Here is a 24,789-nt window from a genome sequence, read left to right on the forward strand (position 1 = left end):
TTTGACTCCCACTTCCCTCCCTTCCCTTACGGCGCGGTTCACACTCAGCTGTCCACCGAGAAGTGTGACAGATACATGCGCCTTTTCTTTCCTCTAAACCAATTTAACAGTTTATTGCCACGGCCCCCGGAAGTTGCATCTATGGTTTCAGTGTCCAGAGGTCGTCAATACGAGTCCCTGACACATTTTAAAGCTCGACTCCACTAGCAGTTTGTGTCAATTAACCCAACGAACCGTTTAACACAGGTCTGAACCTCGGGTGACCAGAGATTAGACCACAATTTTGAACCAAATGCCCCCCCCCCCCCTCTCCCCTCCGTGGTCCAACATCTTGAATTTGGAGCCGCCGGACCGACCGACAGAAACCGCCAAACGCGAGAAGTAAGAGCTAACTCTCTTAATAAAGTACGGTTCTGAGAGCTTACGGTTCCGTGCTCCTGTCATGGGCGCTGTATACGGATGGATGGAAGGACGAACGGGCTGAAACAAGGTGGGGATAGTCGTCGCTATGTCCAACCTTTCTTTTTATGCGTTTAAATTTAGACAACGCTTCGACTTTGGCTAACTTAAATTTAGACCCAGGATATTTTTGAATACCCTTTTTTAATTTCGATTTAGAACTCTTGCGTCTCCTGTTATTTAGCTACCAATCTTCCAAACGCCTCTTGCTAACCTCTACCGCCGATTCATTCAAGTTTAATTTGTTACCTCTAAACCCCAAAGCCTCAGCTAGAGTGACTGTCTCCGCAGCGACATCTGGATGGATTCTGCCACACTTCAGTATCTATAAGATGTTCAATTGTTTCTGGGCATCTACCGCATATAGTGCAAGTTTCATCTTCCTGATTAAACTTCCTTTTGTAGCTTCGCGTTCCAAGACATCCTGATCTAGCTTCAAAAAGAAGGCCGCTGCCTCTTGAGTTGTTATAGAAGGTTTCCTTCGTAGTCCGAGTTTTCCATTTTCTATATATCTCTATAGGGTCGGCTTCTTTTGCATTGAATTATTTAAGTAAAAAAGCCTCTGTGTTCTTTGTCGTTTAATGCTCTTTATTTCTCCGCCCTGTCTTCCTACATACTTACTGGTTAGTTTTCTGGTCCTTTTCCGCCACTGTGAATCAATGCACTTTCGGTACAAGTGTTTAACTACTTTAGCTGCCATCCTATTGTCGTTCATTTCCCTGTGGCTGTTTTCGCGCAATGTTTATACTCTGTGCTTCTCGTGTCTCGAAAGACGCCCAAGCCCATTTCTCCTTGTACGAAGGTTCGCAGTTTTGTCGTGGGCTCCAAGTGCTAATCTTCGTAAATATCTCTGCATTTATTTTTGCCCTTAATTAAGCACAAAACCGCATTCTCGAAGGTAAGCACTGGTGCCATTATTTTTTTTTTCCCCAAATACCTTTTACTACTTCATATCCCGTGCTTCATTATTCGCGGCATTTCTTCGTCCCTTCGCCCTGATGGTCTGTTCATATTTTTCCATGTGTATACCTGTCCTTCGTCAGTTCATACCCCGATATATTTATATTCCGCCAGTCTTGGTATATCTCACTCCCTTGCATTTTAAGCTTTTTATCATTGAAATCATTGAATATCATCAGACCCGACCTAATTTGCGATGAAAGTAAAGCCGACTGCATCTCCCTCGTATCCCAATATATTAACCAATGCTTGTAAATCTTCTTGGCTATTGGCTAATATAACACGTCGTCCGCGTACATTTATCCTGAAAACCTTTGCTTTACGTTCATTTCGCCTAACTCACACGAGAGACTAAAACCAAGACTGCATGCTTGCAGACTCTTTTCGATATAGGTGGCGCAATAGGTAGCGCCGTCTAGCGGCTAAGCTGGGAACAACCGCTATGCTGGTATATGCCGTTGCCTCCGCGGAACAATATACAAGTAGCACACATCAGAATTTCAGAGCTTTCACATAAAAATTTGGCATTCTGAAAGTATCTGATTGAACGAAAAAAGCTTTCCAGTAGCAGTTCAGCCCTTCGGTCAAAAATGACCGGCATGTGTGCGCCTGATCGGGTCGACCGAGAAGAACAAGCCTGATTACAATTAGTGTGTAAATCTTTATGTGGAACAGATAGCACGGACCGCGAGGGCGGTGAAGCGAGTGATGCAGGGCAGCTTTCGATCTACTTTTTATCTTTGAATAATTTTTAGACACGGGCTACCGTAATAGTTTGAGCAGTGAAAGGAAGCGAATGTAGCAGTTTCATGCCATTTTAGGAGTAATGATAATCGTGCTACGTTCATTTTTTAGGCACACCGATCATGCATGTACTCTGTTTACTGCTTGAGCGGCTAATGCGTGGAGTTCTCATAACTATTATGGGGTTCTATCTGTATGGATATATATATATATATTTATATTTATTTATTTATTTATTTATATATATATATATATATATATATATATATATATATATATATATATATATATATATATATATATATATATATATATATATATATATATATATATATATATATATATATATATATTTATTTATTTATTTATACATATACATATTTTTTATATACATATATATATATATATATATATATATATATATATATATATATATATATTTATTTATTTATTTATTTATTTATATATATATATATATATATATATATATATATATATATATATATATATATATATATATATATATATATATATATATATCCATTTGGGATCCATTTAGAGTACACTAGGTCACTTTTGTTGAGTAAAAAAGCCGCAGCTTTCAAGCGTCCGTAGCATTGAGTATTTGGCGGCCGAATTTCAGCATTCGCTGTATGACTCAGTATTGGTTCGCCGGTGCCTGTAGCGAGTGGCGATGACTCTCGTAGAAGGCGGGACCTGCTGTACTGGAATTTCTGTGATTGACCGGTATCAGCGTTCGTCTGATGCTGCCGTCATGCTGACGTGCGGTCAGCTGAAACAGAAAATGGGCAATTAATCCTTATGAAATAGTGACCTTATGGCCATAATGCCTCATAATGGCCTCAGCAAAAGTTTTTTCGAAAAGTTCTATTATAGCCCATTGTCTCATTTCTTTTTATTTTAAGGAATGCCTGTTGTTTCCATGGCCACATTCACATTTATTATCAGCAGCAAAAGCTTCGGGGATGCGTGTTTTCAGAAAAAAAAATCAAATATTGTTGCGCTTTTTCACTAAATAACTTGAGAACCAATTTATTAGATGATTACAAAACATAGAACTTAGCAGGGGCAAGACACCGGAGAGAAGCAAACGGGACGAGAGCTCAGTTGGGTATACAGTTCGTTTGCTTCTCTACTGTGCCTTGCCCGGCTCAGTTTTATGTTTTGTAATCATTTCGTACCAACTAGCCCGTCATTGCTCACTCTTGTAATTTATTAGGCATCGTAAACTTCAAGCGGGGCAAGCATGTTCTTTCATACCTCTATAAATTTCAGATGACTGCGCCGGAATAGTTTTTCTTCGCCAAACGGCAGCTCGTGAACTTTTGCCGCAAATGCCATCCGTTTGTTGCTCAACGGCTGTTTGTTGCACGGGTATTCAGTTTTTTCTGTCCCTTCTCTACCAACAAAGTGTTCGGAACTCGCACGAAAGGCTGCCAAGGCGAAACATTTTCGCTTGGGGATTGAAATTCAGGGGTCGCTCGTTTTCTCCTGATTGAAAGAGTTGAAACTGGAACAGCTCACAGTGACGCGCGCATACCAGCGCTGTTAATCTATTAATCTTTTGGTAATTATCTCTATTCGGTTCTTTTTTCTTATACTTAGAACAACAATGTAATGAAACGATTTTGCTTGCCACGGCACTTGTTAAAACCCAAACTCTGGCGGGAGTAAATGAAACGAAAAGGGAGGAAATAGAAGGGGGGGAAGAAAGTAGGGGGCGAAAAGACAGTACAGGGGTAGGGTGTCTAAAAAAGCGTACAAAATATAAAGAACAAAAGATAGAGACGCTTTTCAGTTATTCAAGATAGTTTGTGAGCAAAAGACTGCGTAGCGCATGCGCTTTCTACCTTGGCGCCTCCACTGCTATCATCGCGTCTTCACATACCAGAGAGGAGGAGTGGCGCTGCTCGCCCCTGGTTCAGGGCTTTTCGCCAAACGATCGGGCGAGGGGGTGTTGGTCGAGCCTATCCAGCCAACCTCCCCACTGCAGTAGGGCTGACTCAACCCGACTCGACGGTCATTCGAGTCGGGTTAGGGGGTCGAGCTCGACGCCTAGCGTATACATGAGCCCGACAACCGGTTTTCATCCCGATAGGCCGACTCGACCCGAGTTCGTCGGGTTAACCACCTGTTCGTCTCTTGCGACAGACTACGCGCGTGTCGCGGCCCGCACGCTCGCCCAAGGACGACTGATTGCAGATCAGTTCGGGCTTAGACACGTGCGTTCAGGTACCACGAACCACAGGCCTGTGTCCCTTTTGTAGTCTTAGCGGGCGGGTCTCAGTTTTTTGCGGAAAGTGACCGCGTATACTTTCACGACCGATTTCGAGTTTTTGTTTACAGCTGAAATCAATTAATGTTCAAATTGCTCCCTCAAAAATTGTGTCTGCGATTTCTGCGAGGGCATCTCGGTAGCGAAAGAGGGTTTCCACAGGATTCTTCGTGCACCGGTAACTGAAGAAAAGGTATCCGTTGTGTTGAGTGGGTTGAATTAAGTCAAACTCTGCTCCTGGCCCTGGTGGAAAACCAACATCTTTTTATCAGTGCTTCTTCCTGCATATCAAGGCTGCCTTTATTGAAATGATCAAATTCTTTTTGCATTCAAGCAAGCGTCCACCTTCATTTCGAGACGGACGTACAGGTGGCGACAACGCTCGTTAGTCGGAGAGTGTCCGAGCTTGGGCCTTGGACGATAACCGACTTCCGCCCAACCTGGTACGTGGCTGACCGTGGGCCGTCATTTGGCCGAATACCCTTAGCCAACCAGGTCGGTTGCCGATTAGAGCCGATGGTTGGCTGTTGGTCGGCAGTCAGCCAACGCTTCCAGGAAACAACGAAGCTTAAAAAGGCAGCCAAGGTTCTTGGGGTTATAATCAATGCTGGAGATTACAATCCACGCGCTCAGATCAGGCTGCATATACATGTCTTATGTGGCGTTGGAATACAACGAAGAAAAGCAGTTCTTATTTCGCAAATACTTCGTCCAGCTACGGTTTTACGCACTCGTCTGAAAGTCGAGCAGGCAAAATTGATACCGTTGGCCTTCACATCGATATTCTACCCAATCGCTTCTCTGAAGCTCTAAAAATTAATCCAGTCCTTATTTATGCTTCCACATTCTCAGTTGGCAGGCTGGCAAGCCCGCGAAGGTGCTGGGTGATGTTCGCGAGCCCCAAGAAAAGAGAACAACGGCTTTGCTCTAAATTTTGGTTTTTTAATTGTGACGACTGCAATTTTTGCAGTTTTGCAAGGCCACTTGGCTTCTGCGCTACTCATTTAGGCAGTGATTAGTTGCACCTGAAGAAAACATTGCACCTCTGTAGCCGTTGAAGGAGGTATGCAATACCTGCATAAACTGCCACATAGACTGTGTTCTCTTATTTTTCTTCCTTCAAATAATGATCTGGTGGTGCCCAAGTCTTTATGGACGTCTGTATCTTTTTGAAATAAACCCATGAATCTTGATTTTTAAAACTTTTATTTTCTTTTTATGTACAGCAGTCTTTGAAAAAGTAGGCCTTGAACGCAACTGGAGGATGGCGCTGTCGGCTAATGATGGCTTGTGATGAAGTATTCGCAGAGCATCTTCCAGAAAAGCATTTATGTCACCTAGGAGATGAAGAGCTGGTGTAAGTGAGACATTTAAACACCAGAAAGGAAAAAAAAGTAATGATTTACATACAAACAGGAAGGTAAGGGAAGGCATGATCGTGGTAAGGTGACTTGCGCTTAGCGGCAGCGATGAAGCAATAAAATGACACATAAAGGGAAACAATTAGTGAAAAGGAAATCGTCGAAATTCACAATCGTGCGTGTGACACTTCTTTCTATCGCTACTGTGTACCCTGCACACATTCGATATACTGAACGCCAAAGAACTCTGGTTTCTCCAACAGAATTCGCGTATTTTGACGCTTTAGGTTCGAGCGCCTAGATTTTCATTTGTCAACCCGTATTGTGTTAAAAAAAAGTAGGTTACGTCAAGCACATCCCTTTCTTAAGATCTCCTGAACTGAACTGAGGATTCTGCTTCATTAGGTGACACATACGAATGAGACTTCTGTCTTTTCTCCACTCGCTGTTATTTCTGGAGATGAATGTTTAAACGATAACGTTATCGATTGACCAAGCCAACAACCATTAAAGTCATTTCCGTCATTTTAAACATTGTTATTGTTCTAATTTTTCTTCGTGGTCAACGTTTTTAGATACCTAATTTTAGAACTCTATTTTTGTCGTGGGAACATTTTGTTGTTTCTAATATCATATGCCTTTTAATTTTTATATGCGAATGCAAGGACCTGCGGCATTATCTTTATATCCATTCCAACTTACTGCAGTGGCTGCTTTTAGCGAGGTAAGGGGTTAGGAGAGGTTTAACTTGCTTTTTTTTTTTAATTTACAGTGAAAATGCAGGCGTTCCGTGCTAGTGGTTATGGGCAAAGTATTTTTCTAAGAACAGATGTGTCACATATTAGCAATGCGTTCAAGGGGATGTCTCTTGGACTCTTTTACATTTAGTTCTGCTTTAGCCTATAAATTTCATGCTGGATATAAATAAAAAAAACTAAAGTGTTCCCTTTTCAGCACCGCACATAACTGCAGAATAAAAATAAATGGTACTGTATTCAGGGTGCCCCAGCTAAAATGAACCTAAATTTGGCAGAAAACTAACAACCTATAAAGGTTCTTCCCAACTGAGCCGAAGTGAATGCTACTCGAATGTTTCTAAAGTACCGGTTAGTATTTTTTCTTTCCACGTACTTGAATAATTAGCCAAGATTAGCTAAGCGTCCCTTCTACTTATCACATAGATTACATAATAACTTTAGCTACACCCGCATTTATGGCATGGGGGATTGGCAAGAGCTCAGTGCATGTGTAAGAACTGAATGCATGACCCCGACTTAGACTGTATGATATATAACTTATTAATTTGAAATTAGCGTTGCTAAAATAATTTGGAAAATTCTTGGGGTGGTAGGAACAATAATCAATAAAAGAAGAAAATTAAAAAACATGCAAATAAAATGCTTCCACCCAACGCACTGGACTGCGTTGTCTCGTCGTCTTCCTCGCTCTCTTGTTCGAAAGGAGCAGCTAGTCTTCGTTATAATTAAGGGTTTCACGAAGTACTATTTACTAAAACTAGAAAACGCGCACGAGCAATATATATATTTCATCAATCCCCTCCGCAGCGCAAGGCTTTTTCAGCAACTTTCATTAACGCGGAAAATATATATCGACGTTAGAAGATTATGCTCCTCCTCTCTTCGCTCAAAGTAGGGCATTCCGGAGTTCAAGAAGAAAGAAACAAACTAGTAGCTACAGCGCCCCACCGCGCCCCGTCCTGTCAGCGTTATTTGGGAATGTCTAATGAGCGGGCCCACCGAGATAGCCCCAGTAGACGTCAAAGGGAAGGGGGTGTGCGGCGAGGAGTCGCCCTAGTCGGTTACGAGTGGTCACCAGGAGGAGTTTTAAATTTATAAATGATTTGTAAAATGTAGGCTTCACGTAGAACCTTTAAATTTGACTCGATTACTCTCAAAGGCAACCTCTATGGGCTTCAGTTATTGCGGCGACTCATCACCATATGCAGCGCCTGTCGTTTCCTATGCCTGTGTCGTTTTGCGAAGGTAGAGGCGTTCGTCCCTTGTGTTCCTTGGAGGCCACCTTGCTTTGCGAAATTTTCTGGGGTAATTACATCCTGTTTATCGTCGTCTCGTTTTTATCGTAGGGCTAAAGGGCTGCTTTCGCCACATGATGGAAAGGGTAACTAAGAGCGCAGTTTGCTTTGAAGCTATCGGAAAACTCAAAGCACTCATAAACTGTTAACCCGGCCCTTCAAGGCAACAAGAAGCCTTGTACCAGCCTTCGAAGGCATATTGCTAAAATGCGGCGTAATTATACACGCTGCGTGGGCAGAAAACGTTTTGCTATCACTGCACATAAATCTGGTCTGCATGCATTCTTTTTGCAGTACAACACCTGTTACCGCTATGGAAACTCAGGATGTGCATCTGTGGTTCAGGAAAAAATAACGCTTATGCCGTGAGAGTTCCTCTCTGACATGTGGGGCATACAGACGTGTACTGCGGTTAAGTAACCCCAAATGAAAACCTGCTATCGTAACGACACAGATGTTAGGATATTCGATATTCAGCTACTGAGTATGAATCGCAGATTCGATCTCAGTCATTGAACTCCTACTTCAGTGCCAGGGGAATGCAATCTCATCCTGGCACCGTGTGGCGTTGGTGCAGAGCAATTACCCGAGGTAGTTGAAGTCAACTGGCTTTCCGTTACACGACCTCATGTACCAGGGTTCTGCTTTATGATGACAAATCCTTGCAAAATGTGTCAGGGAATTCTTAATGTGATTGACTAGACATTTCTTACACGAGGCGAGCAGTGTTATTGGTGCTATTTTGTCTCAGACGAACATATCAGCGGTAATTCATTATCTAGCACTGTATCCGTAATTTATCAAGCAATTGATAGCACTCTCTAGTCTCTCAGCATACATATGAAGATAATGTATGATAGTAAAATTTGCTCCCCCTGCGGAACCTGATTCATTAGAGAAGTGCGAGTGAGGAGAGGATTTTGCGCAACTGATTCGATAATCCAAATGGGCCTTCATGCAACACACAAATTCCGACCACTTTATGAAGTATTCAGCATAATGCGAGGAGCACATAGAAGAAAAAGAAAGGGAGCATGGAGCGGTACACCGCATTCACAACTGAAACCTTGGTTCACTGATACAATTTATAAATACAGAACTGCTGCGGAAAAAGTGCACTTTAGTCTCCTTACAAGCGAAAAGGCGAAAACAATGCTAGTTCCATGCCTAGTTCTGTTCTGAACTCGTTCTGAGTTTCGTTGCTTTCCCCACGTCTACAAATTTACCTTTACTTTACTTTACTTTCTTACTTACTTTTCTTACATGTTTTATTACTTTGTCTTCTTAATCTTTCTTGTTTTTGTTATTTCTTTATTCTTTTTTAATTTTCTCTGTTTACTTGCTGCTGTGTTTATCCTTTTCCTCAGCGTCCTCCAGCGCACTTACGCTAGATAATGAGAAATAGGGACTGTTCGTCAGGAAGTCCCTTCAAACGCCTACGAGCATTGTGCACATTACTGGAGAGACCGCGTGCCAACTCTTAAGCGCTGCGCCCAGGCGGCATAATTCCATGGTGGCAACTCGTGTACAAGGCACTCACGAGGGAAAAAAAATGCTTTCGCATTAAAATCAGCGAACGAAACCATATTGAAGAGCGTCCATGTTCGGTTCTCTCTAGTTTTCCGAAATAAACTGCTACATGTAATGCCGCTTTAATAAAATTTTGCTCGTTACGCTAAGGCGTGTTGTCATATTTGTTTCTTAGAGTACATTTAGAGCTTCGTGATTAAAAGCCGCGAGAAAGCATTTTCATGCCAAATTGTTTGGATGGCTTTGCAGTTGTAAAAATGTCCTTACGTATAAGCCCCATTTTAATGACGCCCTCTGATGGATAGCGCGTCTTCTCCGCTTTTGACTGACTGAGTGTTCTTAACAATGCTGCTATGCACCGATCACACCCAAGCTTAGTGTTTATTCCGGCGATAAATACTACTCTTGAGGCTGAATGCTCAAGTCTGAAGCCATTGCCTTTGTCTGTGCGGCTGATCGCATCAACAAAGCCTTTTGGAGCAGATATAATAGAGTATTCCTGCAGGGATTAATTTTTGGCACCGTTTAACAGCATAGCATATTTTCGTGCGACTGGCCGTGTCAGTAATGCTTTCTAAAATGCAGAAGTAAGGATAGGCAACTATATTGTCACGTGGTGGCAACAATGCCGAAGGCAACAAACGAGCAGGCAGAGTAGCACTGAAATAAGCTCATTATTGGACTGACATGCGCCTGCAAATAATAAGCTACTCGGCGGTGGCTACAGCAGCAAACATGGTTGCTGGTCATTGGACTACAAATGCCTGCGGCATTCGGCGACGCTCAATTTAAAGCCGACGAGAAAAAAAAAAAAAATCACATCCGGATAAACCGGCCAAAGAAAACCTAGCGCGGAGTCTGAAACAGCGCGGAAACAGTTGCGCTTGGCTAAAATCTTTTGAGGCAAATCTTGGCGCAGCTTGCGTTACAAAGAGAGTAATGAAGACGCGTCCTGGTGACACTAAGCGTGAACAAAGAGCCCAAGATTGTTCTGCGCGTTGCAAGAAAAGTTATAAGGACACACTCCGGCGGCTGCTGAAAAAAACAAATGAGGTTTTAATGCTTCACGGCAATATTGAAAATAGTTGTTGACCTGTCAAATCTAGACTCTACAGGAATGCATGTTGGCCATGCCATTGATATCTTCTAATTCACAGCTTTAGGGGCTCTACATAAAGGCGACAGAAACATAGAGGGCGATATAGTCTGTGGTATACCACTGCGACATTGAGTGTTTCACATCGACAGATCTGGCCTGCAGTATAATATTCATGACGATAACTTGTGAACCTGGACCTAGTAGTTAAAGAGGGCCCATAATCTTCAGGAGGTTACTGCACACTGGCACACTTTACATGGGATCTACAATGCTGGGAGTGAAAGCGAATGTATTGCGTGCATTGTGTTGTTTTCAGTATAACCTTAGCATTCTAATCCAATGCACTTATGCGTTGTCATCCTATCTTTGACCACAAATAACACATCACCAGAGAATGTGGACACGATAAACCGATGCAAGGAAAGGACAGCAGATGCAGGTAAAGCGTTACTGAACTGTAAAAGTTTCCAGCAATACCATGCACGAAACACGAAGGCTGCAAAGTTGAAGTAAAAAAAAAAAAAAAAAAAAAAAACGTACTGATTTAATCGCCGAAAAAAAAAAAAAAAGAACAGCTAGTAGTTATTCTATGAACATCACGAGTTCGGACCGCTGGAGGTTTGCGAGTGCACCTATAAGTGGCAACGAGTGGATACCTAGCACGGAAACGGGAGCACCAGGGGAACGCGTGCGTACACGCACGCACGTACACAAGCACACAAGCACACAAACAAACAAACAAACAAACAAACAAACAAACAAACAAACAAACAAACAAACAAACAAACAAACAAACAAACAAACAAACAAACAAACACAAATATCCTCTCTAAACGTTGGCGATCGCCCTGCCGTGCACGCCGAATTGAATACTGCATGGTGATAAACAGCGCGAAGGCCACTGTGTGAAAAGGGCCTTTTCCATAGCCGTTAGCGTCGAGCAATCGTCGTATCGTCCTCATCGCAGTCGCCTAGTATGTGAAGTTCGTGCGCGATGTAGAAAGCTCTTAAATGTGGAGATTAGGGCAGCTTTGCACTGAATTTCATTTTGGGAGCGGCGTGAACACCGGCAATACAGTGAGCACAACCAAAGAGAGCAGCTCGAGTAGTTTGCCAAAGTACGCATATGCTGCTCCTCTCATGGTACGCAGCGCGACGTTGCTGGGTCCGTAAGTAGCAACTATACGACATATTATAGCTACGTTTGCTTCCGCATCAGGAATCTGAATCATTAGAAAAATGCAGCTGAGAGAATTTAAGACCACTGAGCGAATAATCCAAACGAACCTTCATGACAAATAGAAGCTTCAAGTACTTAATTCCCCAAGCGTTCGGCATAATAGGAGGGGTACACTGAAGAAAATGGTAGCACGAGGAGATGCACACAACTCATAACTGAAAATTTAGTTCAAAGGCACTGCGCATATACACAGCAGCTGCGAAAACATAACAGAAAAGCAGAGAACCAAGTCTACACAATGGAGATTACCCACGTTCAGGTTATCCTAACTTTTAAAAATAAACTACTATATATAGTGACACTCAAATAGTGCTTTACTTTTTTCGCTGCATTGTGTTATGCCTTAGTTCGCAAGAGGGAATTTAGGACATTATGCTTGAGAGCTGTGTTGGAATATTTTAATGTAACGTTTTTTTTTTTTTTTTGCATGTAACTGCATTTGTGAATAGGCCTCTTGCGCACTGCCCCCTTTTAACAACGCTCTCTGATGGAAGCCCAACTTTCCCTGTTTAGGTTGATTAAATGTGCACGTTTATCCTCCTGGCTGAGTTTTTAACAATTCTACAATGCACCTCTCACTTTCTATGGCACAATGCCTTTCGGTTCAGCAGTGAGAACAGAAAAAGTTCTTTGGTTCATAGCGTGTTTTCCTGTGGCCACCCATGCCAGTAAGCAAAAAAAAAAAAAAAAAAAGAAAGGAGATAGTAGTCTCAGATGCATGCGAGGGGAGCCGCGCTGACGCCAAGGAAAGCATAGGAGATTTTTCTTTCATATCCAATCACATCAGATTAAAAATTTACTGTCCCCATCACGCGAAAATCCGGCCGCCGGCGTGTGGACTGGATGGTACGCCAATTAAAAAGACTTCAGGTGTCCACAGAAACAAATGTGACAGATGCTGCGCCTTTCCCTTCCTTTGAACCAATTACTAAGGCGAAAGCCTTTCTAGGTCCTGGCGAAAGTCTCGCGTCGGCGAGATGAGTTAGCGACATTCAGCGAGTGACAGATACTGCGCATTTCCTTTCCTGTAAACAAATTATAGAACGTCGGTGAACTTTGATGCGCTCAACGGTACGCTGCTTGTGTTCGACAAGGGGCCCGCGATGTACCGTGTGCAGCATGCAACGCTCAGGTGTTCGCATTTCTTCACTGCAGGTTCTGCAGTGCTCTTGCAACTTTTTTTTTAGTTAATCCGTGACTAACGATAACGTAACCATGCAGATAATAGATAAGCCAGTAGAAGAAATAATAACCACATGCCGCCAGTGGGACTCGAACCCGCGACCTCCGAATGCTCAGCCAGTGGTGCCAAAATACAGCAGTGAGGACAGGCAATTATATTGAAAAACATTTAGTTGTTGACCTGGTTCAACAACAAATTAAGGCTCGTAGCATGAGTTAAAGAATGCTGCTCCAGCAGTGTCCTCTGATTCACAACTCCAGGAGCCACAACACAAAAGCGACAGAAACAGGACGAGAGAGCGCATATCGTAGCATTTCAATATTGCGTGTTTCACGCGCACAAATGTAGATTGCGAAGTAACTAACATGCATGACCATATAGCTTTCGAGACTGCTCCTGGAAGTAAAGGGGCAGCCATAACCTACAGAAGTTACGTGATGTTGAATATTATTGAAACTCTGCGCATCGAGACTTAAAAACAAAAGAACAGCTGCAGCTTTCATCACCAATTACCTCTGCCTGGCGAGACACCATAGTTTGCAGCGCCACGGCACAGTTGCGCCCTTACTTGTGCTCCACAGTGCAGACAATTAAAGTGAATATACAGTCCCTAATGAACGCATTTAATTTTTTCTTTAATATAATCAAACGCAGCGTTGAAATACAATGCACATGAAATAATTTTCACGGCAAATAACACATTATCAAAGGGCATGGAGGCAGTAAACGCACGAGAGAAAAGGCCCACAAATGCAAGTGGAGCCTTAGTAAACTACCAAAGTTAATAACAATACTGTGCACAAAACGCTAAGTCTGGACAACGAAACTTAAAAACTATAATTGTACAGTTGAGTGCCAAAGCGCACATCGCCGGAAAACTAAAGTTCTTTTAGTTACTTTATGACCATCACCAGTCCCGATCGCTCAGGCGTTGCAAGGATATGCATAAGAACCAGCACCGTGCACGGACCTGCCAGAAAACTAGCACGGAAACGGAAGTGTGAACGCTTCTGCGCGCCCGCCCGCGCGCGCGCGCGTACGCGCGCACGCACGCGCGCACGCACGCACGCGCGCACGCACGCACGCGCGCACGCACGCACGCACGCGCGCACGCACGCACGCACGCACGCACGCACGCACGCACGCACGCACGCACGCACGCACGCACGCACGCACGCACCAGAAAGCGTTTTCACAATGCGTCGACGACTTGCTCGGTAGCGCACGCCGTATTAAATCACTTGCGTGCGAACTATGGGGACGCCACTTTGTGAACAGCGGCCTTTTGCCGAGCCCACGGTGCCGGGCACTGGTGCAGTATACTATAGCCTAAACGCCAGTGAAGTCAGCTCAATCGCTGCTAAATGTTGAGCGCGCTTCAACACGTGCTAAGTACACGAAGTTCATAAAGCGACGCTAACAACAGCTTTGAACTAAATGGCTTCCCGATCGAAAAAAAAAAAAAAAAACTGCGTCTTTTTCTTCGCAGTGTCCTCCTAAAGGTACCCAAAGCGAAGGCCGTAAGTGTCACCGCGGGGATGTATTTCCTCCCAGGGTGTTGTATGGACAGGGCGTTTCCTGTTTTTTCCTTTCTCCCTGGGGCACATGTAGCACGCTGTCACGTGGCATTTTTTAAGATTCATGGGATTTTATTTTTGTCGAATAAAAAGGGCTACGTTAAGGGTAACTCATTGGAAACATCTGGATCTGTGCATTCTCGTGGTCGACAATCCTTCTATTCATCCTTCTAGCCATATATATAAAAAGTTACTTAATTAATGTCGACTAATTCAAGTGGGCGGGACGAATGAATACTAGTCGATACTTTAGAACAACCCTAAAAACTTCGCTTGATTTCATCTTGGAAGAAAGTTTCGGTTGTTTTTAAATCTTGGGCCATTTTATTTGGGAAACGCTGTATTGAAGTATAAAAAAAAAAACAAACAAACAAAAAAAAAACAAAGCGAAAACTAATAGATTGGTTCATAGGCCCTCTCCTCACATTCAAACTTGGCCATGCTATAAACAACATGATTAGGACGTGCTGCAGTGGCTGTCCGTGATCTACTCGCTTGTGTGCGCGTCGCCACGCTTTCATATTGGTTGTCATTATAAGACAAAAATGGTGTATGAGCGTTAAAGTATCTAAAACGATTTTCTTCGCCACTCATGTAACCTTGCTCGAACGAGAAGAATTTTGGTGGCCTTCAAGATGTCGCCTCTTACTGAATTCATTTGTTGGCGACCGTCGTCAGTTGTAAGTATTGACGTCTGTTCAAGCCGTTGATAGTATACGCAGAGGTGACACGTCGTTATCGTTGCGGTATAACTAGGTTTCTCAAACTCACTCGTTTGTTTTTACTCACTCGTTCGTGAGGAATTTACGAAATGTGACAGTTGCTCCTTCAAATTTCATTACAAGTACCAATACTTCTTACAAGCCACATATCGGTGCCAAAAGTTTTGGTGATCACTTTTTCTGCTGTTGGCTGACTCTTGAAAATTAGGGAAAAAAAAAAGTAAGGTTACTTGCTCTTAGGTTAGGAGCCGATAATCCATGCTACCATAATGATATAGAGCGGCGCTAGGGCTCTTTCTGTAATCGACATGCACACACGCAAAACAGAATGCTATGGGGGGCGTGCATTATTACCACCCGTGTCCACCGTATCCTCCACCGTATCCTCCACCGTATCCTCCGCCGTGAGGCACCAAGTCGTAGCCACCGATGATGGCTCCACCGTGGCTCAGCTTGTGTACGTGGTGGACAGTGTTCACGAGGAACGAGGGCCCAGGCACTGACTTGCTGTATCCGCCGCCGTATCCTCCGCCGTATCCACCACCGTGACCGCCACCGTGTCCAGTCAAGATGATAGCACCATGACCGCCGCCATATCCCCCGGCCATTGCCGCCGACATGACGGAGCAGAGTACCAAGGCGAGGACCTTTTGAAGAGCGTAAACGCCAGGAGGATGTTATGCTGGCGACTAGCTTGCGATTAGTGTGGTTATTGCAACCTGCGATTAATATCCACTGCTCTATGGTTCTTTGAACTTTACGCGTACCGCACCGCGAGTGAGTATTTGAGGCCAACGTCATTTTGCGGCTCGTTTCTGAGGACTTGAAATCGAGCTCGCAACGTCGCAAAAGAGCAGAACAAGGTCTTGTCTTATCGCTTGCAGTGCATTGAATTAGCTCATATGAGTCTCAAGTTTCAAGAGTACCTTATGGTAATGCTAGAAAACGCAGTATTCAATACGCATATAGCTAGCTCTTAGTTCACAGCTCATAATTCTGTACTGTCTAGCCACTTTCGCTTAAGGGTGTTATATTCCCCGAAGCGAAAGGGGCCCGATAGTGCAGAATTGAAGACGATGAAAAATCTTCGTATCTCGCAAATCGTTGTCAACGAAGTAACTGGCGAAAAATTCCTTTCACCTGGCGCATATCAGAGGCGTACTACGTTTGTTTTGCACTGCCTGCTTAGGCTCTCGAGCGAGTATCAAAAGTAATAAAAAAGTACCACATAAAACCATGCACAAGCTTCGTGTACACAAATAGATGCATATGATGTGCGAATAAATTTATAACAGTATCTACTCGTACGTAGTTGAACGGTTGAACGATTTAGCAAAAGAGTAGCTAATATCATGTGCGCAGATTGGGCGCGTCCTCTAGTGTCAGCAGTTCGCTACGGAATTTTGTTCGCAGTACTCTAAAAATACGGAACCGACAAGTGCGATGTTTCTGCTTTCAGGGAAATTTTTAGAAATAATATATACTGCGCATATATTAAAGCATTTTTGCTCTCGGATACGACGTATAGTAGTTTGCTACACACTGGTCAGAAAAGGGACTGCATTATTATTATTTTTTTTTTTTTTGGAGGCGGTGCTGGAATACGCCCTAAACGACATGGGCTAAATGATAACGGCCCGTGACCAACGCGAAGATCTAATTTGACCGGCCATTGCCCTTCTTTGCCTCGCAGCGCTTCATGTGTACCCTGCGACACTTACTGAACCGTCAAGGCGGTCACCCCCTGTCAGCCTCTGGCACGGGGAGACCGTCGGGCACCGAGGTAAGCCTTTCAACGCTACCGCTGCGCGGGAGAGCGAGGCAACTCACCAAGGCGTTCATGTTCGTATCCAGGCGGGGCGGGTGATCGATTCACGCAACGTCTGCTGCTCGGGTTTCAACTGCTGCGCTTGGCTGCCCTAGCTCTGGTTTTATATAGTGGGCCCGCGCGCTGCTAGAAAGTGGAGGAGGTGTGACGTTGACTTCCGCGCGGGGCCTATCAGGCCGGTCATTTAGTTTTCGCCCACATTCTCTTCCGTTCATTCTATTGTGCGTGTGTGCGCAACGGCCGGGCATTTCCTTATTTTGTTGCTGGCACTCGCTGCGTTACCTCTGATAGAAGCGCAGATTTGGTTCACACACACGGCTGGCGTGCATTGTTACGCGGCACCTTGGCGTGGGAGTGCGTGTAAGCGTGGGCCCGAACGGTCGTCAACAGAAGTGTTGTTTTTGTCCGTCATTCGCGGACCGACTTTCGTGCGCGCGAGCTCCGCCCGCTGCCAAGATCGTTTCGGTTACGTACGCGAGTCCCAACCTCGCGCAAAAGTTCGCGTTATTCCAACAAAACTAAAAGACGGAATAAATGTGAAATGCCCTCTCGCCTTCGGCGCCGTTTTTATTCGTCACGCGCCCTTCCGCGCCTGTTGCCCCGTTTTCACTTCCTTTGTCGCGTTCGTTCGGAAGTTGTGGTAAACGGCAGCCTCAATGAAGCGAGAATGGATGCTATGCATTTCGTTTGTTCTGGTTTCGTTCTTTGAGCAGCGCCACCATATGCTTCACGCTCCGTTTACAGCGTACCTGTAGCGTCGATACCGTTCCTAATCTGCGAAACCTTGTTCCATTGCCGACCGCGCCGCCGAATGTAAGATTGGTTCTTTTAATTACAAGTTGTTGCGAGAATATACGTTTACTTACTGAGCGCAAATATTTCTTATTTTCTCTGGATGACATGGTTGCAAGAGCGTGCATTTTTGTTTGAAGGAATGCATGACTTTCCACGCAGCGATTATAATTCAATGTATGTTAGGTACCCATGGGCATCACGCGAACGTACCACCGTTTCTAAAGCATTCATTTCTCAATTGTCAAAGTTGCCTTTTAACTTGGCTTGTCGAAGTGCTGCCTAAGGAATGCACATACGATAACAAGTAATGTCAGCTAGCAGCTCTCATAACGTGGACCTTTGCTGCAACCTAAGAGGAGTGCGGCTTCTCTCATTTCGCGCGCCAGCCTAGTAACGATGAATGTGTAATTAGGGAGTTGCGAGGTCCAGGGTAGAAAGCTAAGTGCCCGCGTGGCCTGAGGCTGAACGAAGGTACGTTAACTGAGAATAGTGGGTAACTTTAGGAGACGATTCAAAGTTGCCGCCGCCCCGACTTTCGTCAAAAACCTCTTAAATAACAACTGCATGATTGAGTGCCTCGGTGAAGAACCCTTTTTCAAGATTATAGACCAACGCAAACGTTGCGCAGCGAATCAATATCAAGGAATCGCTCCTTGCCTGCCGGTATGTATGCCGACAGTGTTCCGCGGTGTAAGTTTAGCGGGTTTGTTTCGTGCACTTTATGTTTGCGCAAGGTTCACTTCATATTCTGTCGCATTGTTAGGTTGGGTGAATCGCAATACGTTCAAACTTCACAGGGCTAAGTTGTAAGGAGAATCGGGACGGTTTCGCGTCATCCGAAGCAGTGCGCTTATACTCCGCCAGCATATCGCGTCGCGTGGCTGGGAGCTCGCCGTTACTCAGTTACTCGCTAAATTGCAGCGTAGGCGGTTGGTTCGAAGGTGTGCTCGGAGGACGAACTTCGTAAACGCGGCCGATAAGTCCAGCATAAGCGAAGGCGATATGATGATCTCGAGTTGCGCGTCCCTGAAGCGGAACAAACTCTTAAGCGCCGAGAGAGCCGGCGATGCCGAGACGATCGCAGCAGGATCAGAAACAGGGTAAGAAGCAGGAATCAGGGCAAGTATCAGAAACAGGATCAGAGCGTCAATTCAACGGCCATATCCATTCAGCTTTGCATTTTCGGTCTGCAAAGACGCAGACCGAATAGAGACTAAGATTTTTTGACCGAGACACTCATGCATGCAGTTGTTATTTCAGAGGATTCTGGGCGAAAGTCGGGGCGGCTGTAACTTTGGATCTTCTCTGAGGTTACCTGTTATTCTCAGTTACACTGCCTTCGTTTAGCCTCAGGTCACACGGGCACTTAGTTTTCTGCCCTGGACCTCGCAACTCCATAATTACACACTCATTGTTACGCATGCTGACGCGCGAAATGAGAGAAGCCGCACTCCTCTTCGATTGCACAGTAAAACCCACTGTTTCCGCTGCTACTTTTTGGGTTTCACTGAGTGGCTGTTTCTAGCCGCAAAAGCAGACCAGCCTGTAGACGAGAGCCAGAATTTCATGCACATGCATACTGTCACGCATGTGCAGAAAACAAGATCGCACCCCGGTGAATGTTATAAGGACTTCACTGCCTCAGTGCCTTACTGGTTTCTCCAGGAGGGCCTCCGTAAAATCTAAAAAAAGTTGCAGCTCATGCTACAAAAGGAAAAAAGAAAAACGCTACTCTACAGCATCTTTGTTGACTATTTCTGGTGTTCTTTTGCGATCTTTGCCTTACTTAAAGATGCCCAGAGGAGCCAGGGTTATTTATGCGCGCGCTACTGAAAAATAAAATGCGACCGCTGACCGATATAGCAGCACTGAAGGAGGTGAGCGCACCCTTTTCGTATGCATCAGCATAAAATAAGGTAACGGCGCCGCGCGGTTACGCATGGCGGGTCACGGATCCCAGGAGCTGCAATCTCTGAACCTGCCTCTACGTTTCACGCCGCGTCACTTGCGCAGAACAGAAAGGGAAGGTCAGAGAGGGAGAGCGAGAGAGAGATAGCGTTTGCTTTATCAAGCTTATCAAGTAAGTTATAGGTTTTTGCTGCCCGCCTTTAGTGAGTCTCGTTTTGAGGCATTTTCTAGCACTTCTTGTCGGTGTATGGTGGTCACTTTTATTGCGAATATGATTTCCTTTACGGAAGCAGGACTATTTTCGAGCCGCGCATAACGCTCGCAGAAACCCACACGATTTAAGGGCACACACAGTAGTGATGGTATAATTAATTTGTGTGCCCAAAATAAATTAGAATGACTTGAGTGGTTCGCAAGAAATGGGCTTCACGTGCATACACGCGTGCCGCCGCATATTGTCGCCGGGCTCTCGGCAAGCTCGCTATGTGCCACAATTTTGCGCCCTGCTTGAACGCCCTACGCGCTGAATTTCGAGCGCGGTACAAGACTTACCTATACGACGGCCCCTTCATGAAATCAGTGAGGTTTCGTTTCATGGCCTTCTGCCTTCTGGTTTCAAATAGAGAATACGTACGTAGTTCTTTCCTCTTCTGGAAACGAATCAAAGCGGGGAAAAATGTATTGCACGAATATAAGAGTCAACTGCATGCTCCAACTGAGAATCTGCACTTTTCAACGTCTTTTTGACCGTTGATGACAAGTACACATGACGTCAAACTTTTACTAGTGAGCGAGTAGAGAATATATGACGAATTTGCGAAAAGCCATCGCGTGTAACGTGCAGTCGAAACCAGTTGCACGCACTTTATGGCGGGATCACTGCAAACTGCTAGCTATTGGTGTAGAGCGCGTGCACTGGCTGTATGAAAACATTCCTTTTGGCACCTCGTGCGCCCCGCAAATATTTCAGGAGGTAATCTTGAGGCGAAAACGAATGTATACACCGGAAAGCAAGCGGTTTGTTTCATTCGCTGTTCTCGCCACTTCCGCGATAGCGTTAAACGCCCCGTTCTACAGGAGATCGGGTGTTGTCGACGCTGACAGCGAACAATCACGGGCCTGACTTTGGCAGGTGACATGGCGGGACAAAGTGATTGGTCGGTGGCTTGTTGCATCAGGACCACATAGCATGACAGGAGTTGCCGGTTGAGGCTGCCATTTTGATATGGGATGGTGAGATGGGAATCAAACCCACTGGGACCTTTGGATCCCGAGTAAGGCAGGATAGTCTTAGGCCAATCAGGAACGCTAGCATGGCATGGTTAAAGTGTGCGTATGTGGGGCGGGGGCTTAATATCTATGTCGGGTGTCTTTTAACATACGGCGCTGTACGCTAAAGAGTGGGTGGTGCAAGATATTAGATGAACAAATTAAGGGATCTGTAATTAGGCGAGTGGAAAAGCACATGTACGTGAACGAGCATCCGAAATGAGGTCAGGAAAGCGGGAGCAACGAACGCTGTATTGTCATACGCATAAAGGTGGAACTAAATTTTCTTCTTACTCTAGTGTAGGTGGATACAGTGGTGACCTATTAACGCTGATGCCGTGTTTATATTTCCCAGTAATTAAAAACCAGGAATCTTCTGTGCATACCGAGAGGAGCTAAATTCAACGACAGGACAAACAGCCCATTATAATTAGTATTCCGATTGCCACTTGCTTTTGTTAGCGCGCTGGGTGTCTTACTCCAACAGAAGCAACTCAAGGCCGATTTGAACTTTATTTTCATTTATTCTGCATCAACGATTTCTCCTTTTGCGTTTCCCGAGCCTGAACAATTTCCTACCCACTGTGGAGATTCAAAAATACATTTGCGGCCGAGGAAATATACACACAGCCGCAGTTGTGCTGTGTTTGTATCTCGCGTCCGCCCAATAAATAACACGACCGAATATAGCACAGGCAGCTGTTCTGAAAAAGGAAACTACTTTCAGTATATGCAGGAAAATTGCGGCTCTTGAGGTCCGCGTGACATATTTAGAGAAGTCTTCCGGGCTAACCTTCGGCTTGGGCAGTGTTCACGGGAGCGTGCACCGCCGAACCGCACCTTCTAAGAGCGGGATGTAGGCGGCTATATCGCCCCGTGCTGAAGGGCTCTCAAGTATGCTCTGCCTCTTGGCGGGTCCCATCTCAAGATCATGTTCGGTCCACTGAACGTCCCTGAAGCGTGGTGAAGCGACGCTATATTGAGCACCGGCCGACGCTGCGGCGAGACCACCCCGCAGTGATTAGCGGCTGCTTCCATTCACACATGCCGGACGAGAAGTGCGGAAGGTACTTCCTCCACTTAAGGAGTGCCACGTGACTGTGATGCTCCGAACTGCACCGCATGCGGCTCGCCTGCTGCGTCTGCGGTCAATTTTGGCGCCAGGTGACGCGTGGCCGGTATAGGACTGTGTGTCACCGTGCGAGCGCAAGGCGAGGCAATGCCGAGGAATAGGCGACACTTGACAAAAAGGAAACTGCTGGAGTATGTTCGGTCAACGTTTTATTTACATCATTTTTTTTGCCTACACACCTGCAGGCGATGTTCGTCGCTCCAAGGATGAATGTTGACCGATGACGTGACATTTGTTGCTGCTTAGGATGAACGATTGGCAGTCAACGCTGGTCACCTGAAATGACATGAGGTCGTTAGACTCGTGCTCGCGTCGACGTAAAAAGGCGTGCCCTCGTGTCTTGTGCAAACTTCACGATGCGTACGGATGTTGTGACTGTTTAAGACAGAGTACACTCATGATAACCTCACAAAACCTATTCTAAATAGTGCGCTAAACCGGAATGGTTCGTCTGAAGCTCTTGCACGTGCGGGAACGCAGGGGAGAATGAGCTCATCGGTGATATTAACGAACCAGCCCCCCAGCTCTTTTACTTGCACGAGCGAACCGAGAGCCACCATCGATGACGCAGAACGCCGAAAGGCACAGCAAATTCATAATTACAGCAGAATCATAATGAGTTCATAGTGACAGTCTAGTTTATAATCCGCTTCAACGTGTGTCGGCCGGATTAAAGTGGCCACGCAAACAAACAAAACAAAAAGCCAAGAATTCAGAGGGATTAGCAGGTAATAGGCTGAGGTATAGGTAGCGCTTACCGCAATGCATATAAAGAAACGATAGAGTTGTCGGTGACGTCGTCTCTACTGACAGACGAGGTACGTGGCGCATTTTCTTTGTTCTTTCCCTGCGCAAATAAGCCGCGTGCGAAGCTTAGGTAAAGATTGAATGGTAGAACTGTACTAACCACCAGCCTCCGTGACCGCCGAGGCCCCCGTAGCCCTTTCCAAAGCCACCATAGCCGCCAGAGAAGCCGCCGCTGAGACCGTGAGAGTATCCGCCGCCGATCCCGAAGCTGCCACCGTATCCACCGGAGTGGCCACCCGATCCGCCTGAGACGATGGCTCCGCCGTGGGAGACCTTCTTAACCTGTAGAAATAAAAAAAGAAAGAAGAAATTCAATGGAAACAGTCAATGATCAAACTTTTTTTCTTCTTCTTACAAACGCATTCCAGAGAGTTCATCCGTTCGCTCTGAGGAAAATTACGCACGCGTCGTTGTTCGCACCGGGCTTTAGCTTATATTCGGCTATGTCTTGGTTATTTTCTTTATGAACCAGTGCATAAGTTCATTCTTAAAGTAACTGTTAGCTTTCTGCTTGTGTACCCTTGCTTCACCGTCCCGGTTAATAATTTGCTCACGTTTTCGTCCTATCTGATTACGTATAGGGAAGTAATGCAAAATATACGATATCTTTGTCTGCGGGGAAATGGATGAGGGAGGAGCTTTGAAAACTCGTTGCCTCCAGCAAGTCTCCGCGCGTACCTGGTGCAACGTCTTGACGACGTATGTGGGTCCTTGTACAACTTGGGGGCCTGCTGCTCCCGCGGTGGTGGCAGAGGCTGCGCTTCCGTGGCCGAACCCTGCGCCACCACCACCGCCGGTCTGGAGGCCCTTGACGACGATGACGCTGTGGCCGCCGCCGCCGAAGTGGCCGCAATGAACCGTAGCCACAAGGCCACACAAAACAAGGGCGATCACCTGCGACCGATAGAGTTTGTTGAGCGGATAAGCCGAGAGAGAGAGAGAGAGAGAGAGAAATTGCGCTGACATAAATGAACAAAGTGGCCGCGACTTTGTACTTAACATTTTCGACTTAGCCATTTCAAAGCACTGTAATTTTGCTTCGCGGTGTTCATCGATGCGGGCAAGCTGGCGTTATTTGCGGGCAAAGGCATCTGCCAGGAACATACTTTCATTGTCTTTGACAGACTTCTGTAAACCGGTGATACAGAGTACCCGTAAACACTTATCATCATCATTATCACTGACGAGCACTAATGTTCTTGCCGTGGGGCGAGTGACGAGCCCTTAAACTGACGTGGTTGTCTTTGCCGTATTAGTGCCCACCTGCAAAAGCCAAACATTAGCCGCGTTGGGCTTCAGCGAGAGCTAGGATTGCAGTCAAAATGACGAATGGCCCATTCGCTGCGTTTACCCCTAGTCTGCAAGGCGCTAATGCGAGGAATAACGGCAAGCCGAAGACACGCCAAGGTGCCTCTGAACAAGACACTGCGTGAAAGCGGCGCGCTACTGAGGCCGTAGCGATCCACGTTTCACGATATACACCAAGTTCATGCCGCCCTTCGCAATCACTAAAGAAACACTGCTGGCCGTAATCTCTTAAACTTGCTGCTAACACTGCCTAAGAAAACTTGATCGCTTGCAAGATCTAACTTGCGTCTCCAAAATCTGAATCTCTACGCGCCGTGTGCCATGCCTTGCGTGCCCCGTTACACGTGCGCTCACCAGGGAGTTCATGGTCCTCGGATTGAGTTGCGAAGGAGTGCTGTCGTCTCGAGGCTTCTCGGCGGATCAGTGATATGCAGCACCCTTGGGACCTCGGCGTTATATAGGCCCTACCTTGCTGCGCGAGAAATAAAAAGGCAAGAAGAAAATTAAGGGGGCTTTCC

At 45.5% G+C, this 24,789-nt stretch overlaps 1 protein-coding gene across 2 annotated transcripts; it reads right to left on the bottom strand.

The window, feature by feature from the left end:
- Positions 1–5,653: 5,653 nt before the first annotated feature.
- LOC146202296 (uncharacterized) lies at positions 5,654–17,212 on the bottom strand. Of its 2 annotated transcripts, XM_084584352.1 has the most exons (3): positions 17,055–17,212; positions 15,579–15,871; positions 5,654–5,796 (listed from the first exon to the last, which is right to left on the bottom strand). In XM_084584352.1, the coding sequence occupies exons 1-3, from the start codon at positions 17,064–17,066 to the stop codon at positions 5,793–5,795; spliced, it is 309 nt and encodes a 102-aa protein (XP_084440478.1). In that variant the 5' UTR covers positions 17,067–17,212; the 3' UTR covers positions 5,654–5,792. The 2 variants fall into 2 exon arrangements, with proteins under 2 accessions (XP_084440478.1, XP_084440485.1); XM_084584359.1 differs by lacking the exon at positions 5,654–5,796 and having other exon boundaries at positions 15,575–15,871.
- Positions 17,213–24,789: the final 7,577 nt, after the last annotated feature.

Source organism: Amblyomma maculatum, chromosome 1 (genome assembly GCF_055883805.1).
Source record: "Amblyomma maculatum isolate TAMU_Amacu chromosome 1, ASM5588380v1, whole genome shotgun sequence".
Taxonomy (NCBI): domain Eukaryota; kingdom Metazoa; phylum Arthropoda; class Arachnida; order Ixodida; family Ixodidae; genus Amblyomma; species Amblyomma maculatum.